Source organism: Talpa occidentalis, unplaced genomic scaffold, assembly GCF_014898055.3.
Source record: "Talpa occidentalis isolate TD23 unplaced genomic scaffold, MPIMG_talOcc4v2.1, whole genome shotgun sequence".
In the NCBI taxonomy this organism is placed as follows: Eukaryota; Metazoa; Chordata; class Mammalia; order Eulipotyphla; family Talpidae; genus Talpa; species Talpa occidentalis.
Genome location: NW_026555331.1, coordinates 79,075,789 through 79,089,630, shown reverse-complemented (window position 1 = coordinate 79,089,630; position 13,842 = coordinate 79,075,789). Strand labels below are relative to the sequence as shown.

At 36.9% G+C, this 13,842-nt stretch overlaps 1 protein-coding gene across 1 annotated transcript in view; it reads right to left on the bottom strand.

The window, feature by feature from the left end:
* The window catches only part of VPS41 (VPS41 subunit of HOPS complex), a 183,990-nt gene that overhangs the window by 39,714 nt on the left and 130,434 nt on the right, over positions 1-13,842 (bottom strand). Inside the window, exons 13-18 of the mRNA XM_037507289.2 lie at positions 12,592-12,707; positions 11,249-11,305; positions 8,824-8,885; positions 7,420-7,501; positions 5,553-5,645; positions 84-211 (exon numbers count right to left, since the gene is read on the bottom strand). Coding sequence (XP_037363186.1) covers positions 84-211; positions 5,553-5,645; positions 7,420-7,501; positions 8,824-8,885; positions 11,249-11,305; positions 12,592-12,707 — 538 coding nt within the window. The remainder of the gene's footprint in view (positions 1-83; positions 212-5,552; positions 5,646-7,419; positions 7,502-8,823; positions 8,886-11,248; positions 11,306-12,591; positions 12,708-13,842) is intronic.

Genomic DNA, 13,842 nt, shown 5'->3' with positions numbered 1-13,842 from the left:
CCACTCAGAATTTGCTGAAGCTAAAATATGAACACTTTTTCATGTAGATTAATTTGGGGAAAAGAGCGTTAAAGTATACTTACAATTCTGCCAAGGTTTTTAGTAAGGTCCTATTCTGGCTATCTTTCTTTAGGTGATCACGAACTGCTTGAACTATTACTGAATTGTTGTACAGATCTCCAGGCCATTCGCGAATGAGTGTGGCAAAGCCCTAACCAAGGGAGAAAAAAAAAGAACATTCTTTAGGTTGGGTAAAATCTGGAGAGCTTAAACAATACTTAAAAGTATTCATATAAACCGATTTTAAAATAATTGTAAGATTAAAACTGTCCCCATCAACATTTTATCAATTTTCAGACTATGGTTTTGGCAGTAGTGAGGGGAGGTGGAGAATTACTGTGTACTGATCTCCATTTAACATTTCGGGAAGTAGGCAGTGCCATACACTTCTGTTCTTATTTTATGAAATGCATAAGAAAGGCTGCTGGTCGTTCCATAGTGTACCACTATCTAGACAGTGTTTAGGTTCCATGTGCTTTTTTCTTTATTCTGGACTTACTATAACATTTGTGTGATGTCTTTAACATCTTAGCTAATGTTCAAGTCAGCTCTTTCCCCACCACCTTGTATGCACTTTAGGTCTGGGCTGCTTTGTGATCAGCCATGCAGCTGGCACCATACAGTCAGCACAACTGCTGGCATCTCACTTTCAACAAGTTGCCATCTTTGTCCTCCTTTTATTCCTGCCTCTAAACCTAGTTTTGTTTGGGGATTTGGTTCAAGTTGACCCTCTAGCTCTTACCTGGCTATCTCTGGACCTCAAGTTTATGATTCTCATAGGTACCCCTGTTCCTCTGATTGGATCCTGTTTCTTTGCTACCTCTGATCCTTGGCAAGAATCCTTGGCAGCCTCTACTCTCCTGATTTTCCAGCTTTAGCCCTCAGGTTTTATAAGTCAAATTTGGGTGGAGCTGTTTAATTACTGATCCTTACATTTAGGAAAAAAAAAAGATGTATTCAGAAGACAGCAGTTGGAAATAACAATGTTTCTATCACTAAAAGAAATCCTATCATTAATATTGATAACTAATGCTTTAAATGATATTAAGAAATATCAATTGGAGATTTTGGAGAAATTGCTTCTGTAAAGTACCAGGATTTGGTAAGAAGAAAATCACAAAAGAATCAGGAATGTAGCCCCCACTGAAGTCCTACTCACTTTCTACTAAACCCCAGGAAGGATGACCAGAGACCAGAATTACGGGTGATACTTCTATTCAAACTTCTTACAAATGAGCATGTTCACAACCTGACTTTAGAAAGTTGGGAAGGTAATTCACAAGGTAAAGATATGTTTTACAAAACAACTGAGTCATTAAATTGCTCTCAACTAAATGAGAGTTTGGATCAAATTTGTTTTCCTAGGATTCTGAAATGTATATGCTAAGAAAATCTGAAAAGATTTCTACCCCACTGCTGGCAGTTGTTAGTAGCACTGAGACCAAAAATAACGTTGTTCAGGGAAAGAAAACCGCTTGCTTCATTTCTGTTCTCCCCATTTCATACAACCGTCTTGCAGTACTGCCAACCTCTAACACAAAATAAGACAAATGACCTGTCATATCATTATGATAAAAGGATAATGACTCATTCCAACATAAGAGAAATAAAAAATTATTACATTTCATTCATTAGGCTTTGCTGGCTTAATTGGTTTTATGCACCCTTGAATAAATATGCTAAGAAAAACTGATGAATCAACCCTGTGGCCAGTAGTATTAATTAGAATACACTGTTATCAGGGAGCTTTATGACCAATTGAGCAAAGTTAGAGACCACCTCAGTGTTCCTTATAGCAAATAAAAGCTTAAAAGGTATTCATGAAATGAAATAAAATAGTTTCTACATTGGTCATTAATATTATGTAACAAAGCTTAACTATTTAAAACAATTCTCCAAGGCTGTAAATTAACAGGCAAAGATAAATACATTTCAGGAGAAATCTCATACAGTTAAGTCATGAAGCATCATTACCTCCAAGAAAAGACTGTTATTTCACATCTTTTTAGAAAGGAAAGAAAAATTTCAAGATGTCAACAGTCAAGAGAAGAAAGCTGTTTATTTTTAATCTGAACTTCAGTGATTTTAGCAGAACAAATAAGTGATCAAAAGTGTTGCTACAGAACAATGTCATATGATCAGTTATGCAACAATTTAATTCAAAATTAAACATGACACTGAGAATAATGGAAACTAAAAAATGAATTATTTAGCACAACTTATGAAAATACAAATAAATTATTTATAACCTTAATAATACTGACCAAGGAGACAACCTAAAACACTTATAGAAAAACATCTACAACTTCTAAGTTAAAGTCATGTTTATTTCATTTAAAGTCTTCTAGATTTAAACCAATAGGATAACTTTGATGATATTGGATTTAAAACAGTTTCTTGAAAATGTAAGAGTTGAAGTATAGAAAAGTCACAAAAAAATTCTTTTTATGCCCAAATTACATTACTTTAAAAAAAGGACAAGTATGATAAGCCTTAGTATTTCTAAATATCATTTATACTCTTTCCCATCATTTTGAGAACATTCATATTTCTCTTTCTTTTGGATACATATATAAAGGCATAATATTTATGATAGCCACCAAATGAACTCAGAACATACTAGACAGAAAGCTCATTCAGGGCCTCCCCGGTGGCGCAGCGGTTGAGCGCTGGGTTGCGAAGCTGCCCGCGGCCTCTGCGACGCCGGTTCGATCCCCGGCTGCTCCCCGGCCGCCGGCGAGGGTCCCACATGGTGCGCAGACCTCTCCTGCCGCCCGATGCTCCCCTCAGCAGTGTACTTCGGTCCTTCTGCCTGCTCTGCTCCCCACTCTGGCTCTGGTGAATTCTCTCACCCTCCCGCGCTTCTGACTGTACCCAGTGCATGTATAAACAAAACAAACAAACAAACCAGCAAAACAAATAAATAAAGCATGCCTCTATAAAAAAAAAAAAAAAAAAAAAAAGAAAGCTCATTCAAAGTCTTTATTCACTGAAAAAAAAGCTTGTCCAAAAATCTGGCTAATTATGGCCTCTCTGATCTCTTACAGGACATTTGCTTTGTCTGATTTACTAATTTTCTAGTTGCCAAAACCTCATTAATATAGTTTTCCCAGTCAGTCTACAAACCCATTAAAGACTAAGAATGAGATTTTTATTTCACTTGGATCCAGCTAGGCATTCAGCCTAGCTCTAGAAGATGATTGGTTCCAAATAAAGGCATGTTGAATTGAACTGGATAGGAACCATATTGCATGCCAGTTGGTATCTAGCATAAATGACAGAAATGATTATCATAAAATCTTTAGCGTTGAACTAGAAAGGAATAGATCCATGCTCACAGAGAAGACTAGATTACAATATTATATAGCATGCTGATAAAAAAGACAAGGGAAGTTGCCTCCTTCATACACATGAGCGATTAATTAAAAAATATTTTGTTCAATTTTAATTGATGCTATAGCACTTAATCCCTTCATATAAGAATATAGCCTTATAAAAGTAAAGGTAGTCACACAAACATGAGGATGCTTGGACCCAGCAATACCTGGTGGAGAGCAAGTGACCACTCAGGTTATCAGGGAAAGGGATCACTGTCTTAAAGGTCCCTTTAGATCTTAAGACCTGAAATCATCTGAGTTAAAACTTAGTATTTGCCATAATAGTCCTCCTTAAATAGAATTATTGGTTAAACAAGTATTTTAACAAGGTGTTTAGTACTTAGCAGGCACTCAAAACACAAGAGTTCATTCTCTCATTCACCTGCTAATCTGACTGCCTTTTTCTCTTTCTCTGTATTAACTTCTTTTTTTTTTTAAAGATTTATTTATTTATTTATACAAGCACTGGGTACAGTCAGAAACGCGGGAGGGTGAGAGAATTCACCAGAGTCAGAGTGGGAAGCGGAACAGGCAGACAGAGGACACTGCTGAGGGGAGCAGTGGGCGCATCAGGAGAGGTCTGTGTGCCATGAGGGACCCTAGCCGGTTGCTGGGGATTGAACCGGCGCTGCAGAGGCTGCGGGCAGCTTCGCAGCCCAGTGCTCAACCGCTGTGCTACCGGGGAGGCCCTGTATTAACTTCTTGCAAGCCATCTCACATTGCTGTGAGAAAAAGGAAAGTTTTAAGTTTTTCTTATTATAAAATTAAACACTAGTATATAAGGAGGCAATGACAACTTACAGCATGCTGTGAGTCACCAGAAATGGCTTAGGCTCCTGAATATTATAAGATGATGAAGTCAGGGTCACTTTTATAAAAGATTAATAAGGATGGGCCAAAGCTGAGATGTGCAGCCCAAGGTCTGACAGCTCCGTCTCCTGGTTTATGGATCTTTCTATCACCAGTCACAATTCTGTCTATTACCTGCCCACCAGAAATCTCATCTGTTTCTCCGGACAGATGGGAAAGTAGCCTGACTCAGTCACCACACCTTGTTGATTTTTTTATCAGAGCACCCAACATGTTCTGTAACGATATAACTCATTTTAAGGCTTCCTGACCTCAGCACGGTTGACATTTGTCACAATGCTAATGCTGTAGGAGGATGTCCTGTGCATTTTAGGATGCTTCACAGCATTCTGCTGGTCTCCACACACTAAATGTGAGTAGGACCAACCAACCAAAATTGACAACCAAAACTCATAAATGTCCCTGTGGGAGGAGGGGCGTAAAACAGCCCGTGTGAGAACTAAGGTGTTACATACTTGGCTGTGACTCTGTTACTCGGACAAAGAGCTGATGTATATGCCCAGTGCCTGGCACACTTCTGGAATACAGTAGGCACTACACAGATACTTTCTGAGTAGGTACATGTCAAATAAACAGATTTTAAAAATTATAATCCATTTTGAGTGCATGTAAACACAAAAGTTAAACTGAAATCCTTGCTTCGTTATTAACTATTTGGTTGTGGGCAAGTTATTTAACTCATCAATCTTTAGTTTCCACATCTACAAAATTGGATATTAACATTTATGGTGTTGTTGGGTGTACAGAGTTGCAATATGCATGTAAAAGAGCAGACCATATAGTAGATAAGCAATTTAAGTATTGCCTGTCTCCTTAATCAATAAACAAACAGATCCTTTTCCAATCCCGTCACCATTCCTGAGCTCTTCTCTTTAATCCTCCTTTGGCAAATTTAGTTCTCAGTCTCACCCTTTAAAAAGTTATTCTTTTAGGTGCAGTATAAGCATCCACAGCAGCTGCTGTTTATGAAATTTCCCAACTGGGCACTTTGTCATTTTTTTCCTTAGTTCTATTAAGGAGGTAATTTTAAAGAATTGTGAAGAATTCTTCAGAATGTACATAAAGATTGTCACCATATATATAAACATTACCTGTCAGCAGTTTAACCTTGTCAGTTTCATCTATTACACACAAATTGAAAATCTGTTTCCCTTAAACCAACTGCTCCCTTATATTATTTTTTTTTAGATTTCTTAACATTTTCCATGGAGAATGGGTAAATGTGACCATGTCAGAGTCTGATACCTCATAATCACTTTCCAAAAATTCATGTAAGATCATTTCATAGATGAGTGGTTTCAGAACGGGATCCCCTCTCGGCAAATAAGGACTAATAGCCTAGAGAAGGAAAAGAAAAACAATTCTTTAAAAAGTGGCAAAACAAAAATATAATTCAATTATGCAAAAAACACAAACATAACTTTTTACTTTTAAAATTTCAGGCAACAAAGTAATTTAGAAAATTATTATTGAAAGATACCAAAAAACTACTTTCTTACAACATAGTACAATATTATACAATATTTTCAAAATAGTTAAATATTTTAAAATATATGAGGTGTATATACAATAATGAATGAATAAAAAGTTTCCCAGGTTACCCATTATCTCTCTCTTCTTCCAAATGAGTTGAGCAAAATCTAAATGGGAGTTGCCACAGAGATGATCAAGACATTTTCTTAAGTAATCAGAGAGTTAGGCTATCTATTATCTTTCTTTTGTTCAAATGTTTAGGAACTCACAATCATCCTTTGAAATCAGGGAAAAATATATCTTGTGTTCTTTAGCTATTTCAGTGCCAAATGCTGAATTTCCAATCACTATTAGGTGACTCTGCAGTGCATCACGCACCAATGGCCACTTTTTCCTGGGGACACTGAGCTAGAGTCACAGTCCCAAGAAGCACACAGCCCCAGATGGAAGACATGCAGATGTTAAAACAGTCATCCATGGCAGAAGAGAAGGATTTAACTAGAGGCTGTGGCTAATCTTGCTTAGTGAAGCGGAGATCACAGATGCCCAGGGTTTATCAGGCACAGAAAGAAGGGGAAGGATACCAGTCAGGGGGACCAGCAGGAGCAAAGGAAGCACACTCTACACTCAGAGAGGCCCGAGTAGCTCAGAGTTTGAGCGGCAGGGTCATTGATGGGAGAAGAAACTAGAGAGTATTGGAGATTACAAAGGAAAAGGAGGTAAGTCACATGTTTTCATCAAGACAACTGTTTTAAACTACTAAGCAAGGAGGAATGGGTAGGCCATGATGTCATAAACACAGATCGATTCTGAAAGGAGAAAAGACCAATTTGGGGAGGAAATGATTTGCATTAAATTGAGCAGTGATTATTAGCAGCAAATATGAGGAAAAATGGATATCACCTATTCTACAGAGATAAGGAATTCAAAAGAAAAGTCTGGGTATGGAGCCATCAGGGTAAACCCGGCCAAAGGACTGGACAAGAACTCCCAGGATCATCTCAGTGAAGGGGGGCTCCCGGGACGAGTAACATTGATGGGGCATGTAGAGGAAGAGTCATAGAGCTGCAATTTCTGAATAATTGAGCATTTTTAAAAGTACATTCCTAACTCATGAAGGCACTAAAACTTTTTTGAAAATGTTTTAAACACAGGAAGACTTCATTGATTGATTTGGATATCATGTACAAGTTAAAAGACTGAAAAATGAATAATCAAAATTATTTGTTATAATTACAAGGTCAAACATTTTCACTTAGGTTCTAGCAAGTTAAATACTATTTGAAAAATGTATTAAAATTGCAGTAAACTTGAAAAGCCTTAAGTTTAATAATCTATTGGATGAGACTACACCTGTCTTTCACGTTCTATAAAAAGAACATGCAAACTTCATCTGAACACAGAGAGAACTAGAAGGAGATGAACTGAATACATGAGATATGTAATATACACATGTATTTATTTTATCACATAAAATATAAACCAGGCTGCTTTGAAAACTAATTTCTAAAAGTCTGATTTTTCTTTCCAGATGGCAGAATGCATCCTTCCTAATAAAGAACTGACTGCTACTTTTTTTTCCCCTCACATTACTATACTATATACAAAAATTAAGAGTTAAAAAGAAAGTTCTGTTTACCTTAAGTTGTCCAATTTCTTTAAATTTATAAACTTCATATTCCCAGAGTGCTGCATTTTTCCCAAGAATTTTCTGGCACTTGCTGACAGTAAAAACATCCCAAGGAGAAAGAAAGTATAAATAAAAAAATGTAAACAGAACAGAACTAGTGATCATTTTCCCTAGAGGTTAAGATTAACCTCTCATCCGAGAGTTTTGACAAATTTTTAGCTCAAGTACCAATGAACATAAAGGTATTATTGCTGTTACTTATTTGATTGTATATACAAGATTGACAGACATCATGACAATTAATACAAAAATACAATAAATAAACACAGATGAGTCCTTTTCAGATGACTATGATTTGGGGTTTCTCAATGATTTCCCTGTGTTGAGTTTCTCATTTATTCAGCCAAGCACTACCAGTTTTGGTACCAAAACTGCCTTGAAGAAATATCACATAAAAGTGCTCTTAAATGGGTTTAAGTAGTGGACTACAAAATTACACTTCAGACAATCAGACTTTGACCGAGGTATAAAAAGTATTTATGTAGGAATGAGACCTTACTTAATTTACACATCTAAGGAATACATTCCCCAAATCTCAGGGGCTGCAAAGCGGGCCTGAAGACCATCTTCCCAGGCTGCTATGTTGGCTTGCAGAAAGGCGCTGCACACACTGAGGCACACATACACACCAACACAACCACTACAAAAGAATCATGTTTTTGGTCTCGATATATCCCGCGGACCAGGAGATTGATCACTTTCCTTTAATTACGATACTCTTGTTGGGAGGCCATTCTGCCAGCACTGTGAGCAGAGGCACTATCCTTACTCTGGACTATCTTCTCAAGAACACTTGTCTAGTGAACAGCCCTGGAAATCACAGGTCACTGAGTTTCCCTTGAGAGCTAAGCAGGTTGCTGACTGTTCAATCTAACAAAAACAATGTCTCCCTTAGGAGCCGAAGGCGGGCAGGCTTACTGGCCAATATAAAAGAATTCGATACCCTGAGCTCTGAGGGCCCTCCCCTATAATGCAACCCACTGCCTGGGAAGGTCACATGGCCCTCTGTGTCCCATCCTGTGCTAGGTTTGCACCTACTACTGCTAGGGACTTAGCACCCATGATACTGGTGGTTGACTTGTCATTAGCTTATAAATAGGGTAAAATCTCACACTTCTCATGTTTCCTAAGACCTTTGTCAATAAGTGAAACATTTCTCCATTTGGTCAAAATGAGATAGGAGATGGATACATAACACAGATTAATCCAGTCTGGGTTAAAACCAGTAATATTAAAAAATTACCACTGTTAGAAAGATGTATTTGTCTGTCCATTGTCGAAAATGGTTTACTTTTATTAAGATTGTTCAACTATATTTATATTAGCAAATAATTGCAATAATGTCATAATTACCGTGCTGCCATGTCATAGTCTCCTTTATCCACCAGGTGGTTTATATATGCCAAGCCAATATCCTGGAGAAAATTAAATGAAGAAATTGATAATTAATTGGAACAAGTGAAAAGCTGAGTCTCAACTTCTGAGTAAAGTTAGGGTTCCATTAGCTGGAAATTGTTTGACATCTTAGTTTGTTTTATGTTTTACATTTAAATGTACTTCTGTCTATAGATTCATAAACTTCAGAATTCACAATTTTTTAAAAAAGTGAATAATGTTGCTATTTTAAAGGCACTTTACCTGCCTCCTTATGAGAATTTCTACAAAATAAATCTCCAATATTGGAAATATGATTCAATAATCTCATGCTGTCACTGGATATAAAATCGTCGCTTGGGTTTTCATCTATAAAGTGTAAGCTACCTGTCTCTTCCACTTGGATTCTGAAGTAGTATAAGAAAAATGAAATGACATACCATCATATTATAGGGAAATATTAAAGTTGAAGTGAAAATGAGCTCAGAAACATGTAATTCAGAAAAATATGAATTTACAAATGAAGAAAGTGAGAATTAAAATAAAGAGCTGGCTGGCTTCAGCGTGTGCATGTTAATCAGTAATTTTGATTCTGAATGAACTTGCAGTTACCACTGGCCAGAGACATACAGAGACCTTATCGTCCACCTGTTTTCACCTCTCCATTCTTCTAACTTTGCAGGTGCCGTTACTTCCCATCTTGACACCAAGAAGTATCCTAAATGATTTCCCGATTAGCTGCCTCCCTTGGGTCCCCTTTCTCCATCAGGGTAACTTTTTCTTTTAATTTTTTTTTGTTTTGTTTTTAAAGATTTATCTATCTATCTATCTATCTATCTATCTATCTATCTATCTATCTATCTATCTATCTATTTATCTATTTATTTATACAAGCACTGGGTACAGTCAGAAGCACAGGAGGGTGAGAGAATTCACCAGAGCCAGAGCGGGGAACAGAACAGGCAGACCGATGCAGTACACTGCTGAGGGGAGCAGCGGGTGCGGCAGGAGAGGTCTGCGCACCATGTGAGACCCTCACCAGTGGCCGGGGATAGAACCAGAGCTGCGGAGGCTGCAGGCAGCTTTGCAGCCCAGCGCTCAACCGCTGTGCCACCAGGGAGGCCCGTAACTTTTTATTTTTAACCAACAAATCTGATGTAGCATAGGAATTTTAAACTGCCCTCTAGAACTCCCAAGATAGAATCAAACTCCTGAATATACATGGCCCTATGGGATCAGGCACTTACTACCATGCTAGGTATAAATCCTCCACTGCCTACATATCGAAGTGGATGAAGTGGCTTCACTTCTCTGCACTGTCAGACATAGTATTCTACTGCTGTAAGGACATTTGTTCCATTTCTAAATTTTGCATGAAAAAAAAATTCTCTGGTTATCACTCCTTTTAGTTCTTGAATTACTTTACTTGAATAACCTTTAGGGATTATGTGGAATTTTGCAGAGAAGTAGGGAAAGGTGGTCGAAGGAATTTGTGCAGAAACACAAATAGCCAAAAATTACTAGACGTTTCCCATTTTCATCTATAGAGTGCTGGGCTAGATGATCTCTACGAACCTTTCAAACTCAGAGGGTAACATTTATTTTCTGCTTTCTATCTACATATTCACTGTCATAATTAACAATGGATTTTAGTCACTACATTTTTCCAGAGTCCAAAATATAATAAAGATGTATTTGATATCCTCGATTAATCACCCTAACAAAATCAATTGAGTCTGTTATGGAGATACCAAAACAATGTAGTTTTATGAAACTATTCTTGGATAAATTTTGTGATAATGCGATTTTCAACTATGATTTAAAGAAACTTCCTCGCACTGAAATGGAAAGCTGTATTTAACGTGTATTTCAAGAATCCAGTTTACAAATTACTTTAAACTGCCCCCAGCAGGTGTTCAAGTCTCTTGTTTACAAGTAGAAACTCATTCAACAAAATGAAATATTTTGCCTTCACAAGTTAGAAAGGTTTGGGGCCTCCCTGGTGGCGCAGGAGTTAAAGACAGCGCCATCAAGCTATCACCAGCCACAGAAGCACTAGCTTGACCCACTGCTGGCCAGGGTCAGGAAGCAACACATGGCCAGCAGACCTCTCCTGCCTCACCCACTGCTCCCCTTTGCAGTGTATTTCAGTTAATCTGCCTGTTCTGCTCTCCACTCTGTCTCTGGGGATCCTCTCATCCCCTGCACCTCTGGCTTACATTCCAGTTCTTGTATGCATAAATAAATAAATCTTTTAAAAAATTTTAAAAAGACACATTAGAAAGGTTTGAAATAAATTCTCAAGAGAGGTAGAAAGAATCTGTTCTTTTCAAATTTCTTCCAGCCTCATTATAACTCATTGCAAGGCAAAGTTATGTTTCATGTGATAAAATTATACACTTACCAGAATTTTATGTCTTTTAATGTTCTTTTGGCTAATTTCAGCTGCCATCAAAGCTTCCTATATTTACATAAGCATGATAAAAGGAGTAGAGAAACAGGAAGGAAAATTGGAAGAAGGTAGAAGAAAAAGTTACTGAGGTTATGAAGACTGTATTAATTATGTTTTAAAGTTCTGGACTATACAAAACAGAGCCCCATTTTCCCATGACTTTTGCTTTAAGCTCTGGAATTTTTAATGTTATAGTTGAATGGACCTCACTGAATTCAAACGCAAACAAAGCAGTCAACCAAAATGAAGTCTTCTCTTATTTCCATTTGAATTCATTTCTACATTAGGATCTTGGAATCACTTTTCACACAAAAAACAAAATACAGCTAAATCTTCAAAGTTCAAATGATCAAAAATCATCTGTCATTCTAAATGATACATATTAGCAAACGGGTACTTTTTCTTTATGAAATATTTAAAGTAAACTACATGCATATATTTAGTTAGCTCTACCATTAAATTTTAAAAACCTGTGACTTAACTTTTATTTTGAAGTTCATATTTATTAGTAAAACACAAATGTAAACATAACAGTTCTTTAAGAAACTCCTGGTTCTAAAGCAACATAATAATTGGGATACGAACTTTGTATCAATACCTGGACTAAAAATAGTTTATAAATTAAAAACACCTCCCTCCCCAATCCTTTCAGATGGCTACAAACTTACAGGAAAAAATTAAGTGGGCTGTTTTTTCTGTTTATTTTTAGTTGATTAGTATTTTAGGCCATCCAAAGAGCTGCTCTAACTAAATCACCACAATAATGTGTTTGCCTCTAGTAATTTCAAAATGTCTTCCTTTTTTTTTAAAAGAAAAAAAAAAGTCATGATAGGACACTATCATTAGTCTCTACTAGATCTATTGATGCAGACAATGTCCTTCTATCTGAATGGTAGCTCTAACCATCCTGTGTACTAATTTTATAGTTTAACCTTGAATTATGAAATAGGCACAAATGAATGATTTCACTAAAATATCCAAACAGTCAATTCTGAAATACTAACTCCACTTTATTTTCCTTGAAAAACTACAAAATAAACATGCCAATAAGCTCAAAGCAACCTAACCCATCTTCCCTTTCTCTACCACCAACTTCTCTCACATTTTAAAGTAAAGGCAAATCTTGTAATTATTTTCCCTCTAATATCTGACAAGATTATTGTAACCTTATCATTCTCCTAAATATTTTTAGCTTAGGATATCTGAGTCCCCTCCATGAAAGGTTTATTATAAAAAACTTTTATCACTTTATGTTAGACATGTGAATAGTTTCAAGAAAGTAAACTCAAAATTACTTCGTATTTCTTCTTTTCAAGGAGCCAGTCTATGTGGTCATCTTGGTCTCGTTCCTTGGCTACGACGACATCTCTTGGACTCACGATGTAAAAGAGTGATTCCCCTTCAGAGTACTCTACAGGTGAGAGAAGACAGAAGAATTCTAGTGACTCAATGGTGGAAGCCCTGGCAATCGATTTGGGGAACTTGGGTAGGCTACTCAACTTAAGAGTAAACAGAAAACTCGCCTACTTTTGAAGCAAGTGTGTTTGGCTGAACTTGAAGGTAGGTAGGAGGGTAGAGAGCAACTGAATATATTTCAGTGCTTTTAAAATTATTTAAGTGTAGAATTATTTGGAAAAAATAGAATGAAAGACAAAGGCAACAAGAAAGGGAGGGAATACCAAAAAACTTAAAAAAAAAGTTTGAAATTCATTGTTAAATGCATTAACATTCTAACCCCAGCTAAAAGACAGTATATAAAATTCTCCATGTCTATTGCATATTAGAATTCATCTACTGTATATAAACTTTATTTATAGCTATGTATCGCACTGTTCTATTTTTACTGAACAATTACACCCCATAGTCAACAATAAATGTTTCCTCCTCAAGGTCAAGGCCATCTAAAGCATAAATGACAGATGCCCCAGGCCCTGGGGACATAATCTATCATTTCAGCATGTTGTGCACAGTGCCAATCGTGAGGGTTTCCTGCGGAATTCAATTATAAAACCTGTTCTGAAGGGTTTCTAAGTGTGCAGCAGAGTTTGCTCTGAGCAAAATATCTAGATTGGACACTTTCAGTTGTGAATCACATTTGCTTTCTGCCAAGTCCAGAAGGTACTCTCACATTTTTCAACTGATTAAGGGCTTCTTATCAAAAAGCTCAAATACGTATAGAACATTTCTTCATTTCCTCTGGCCAATATGAGAAGTGGAAATACTCTCAAAAAATGGCAGTTGTTTTTTAAGCAGGACAGAATTTTTAAAAAGCTTAGCTTAGGTGCCTTATGTTCATCAGTGCATTTACAAGGACAAGTGATACTCTGATGCAGTTGCCCCTGGTACGAATAAGTGATAACACTAGTTCTCCTTTTACTGCTGGGTGACAAGTAAGCATTTCATTGAGTCACTCAATGGATATTCAGCGACTCTTTATTCCAGGGACTCTTCCAGGGACTGAGCATTCAGTCACAACCAAAAGACAATTTCTCTTCCATCCCAAAATGCATCTCACAGGGACATAAATTTGGGATTTATATGGCAAC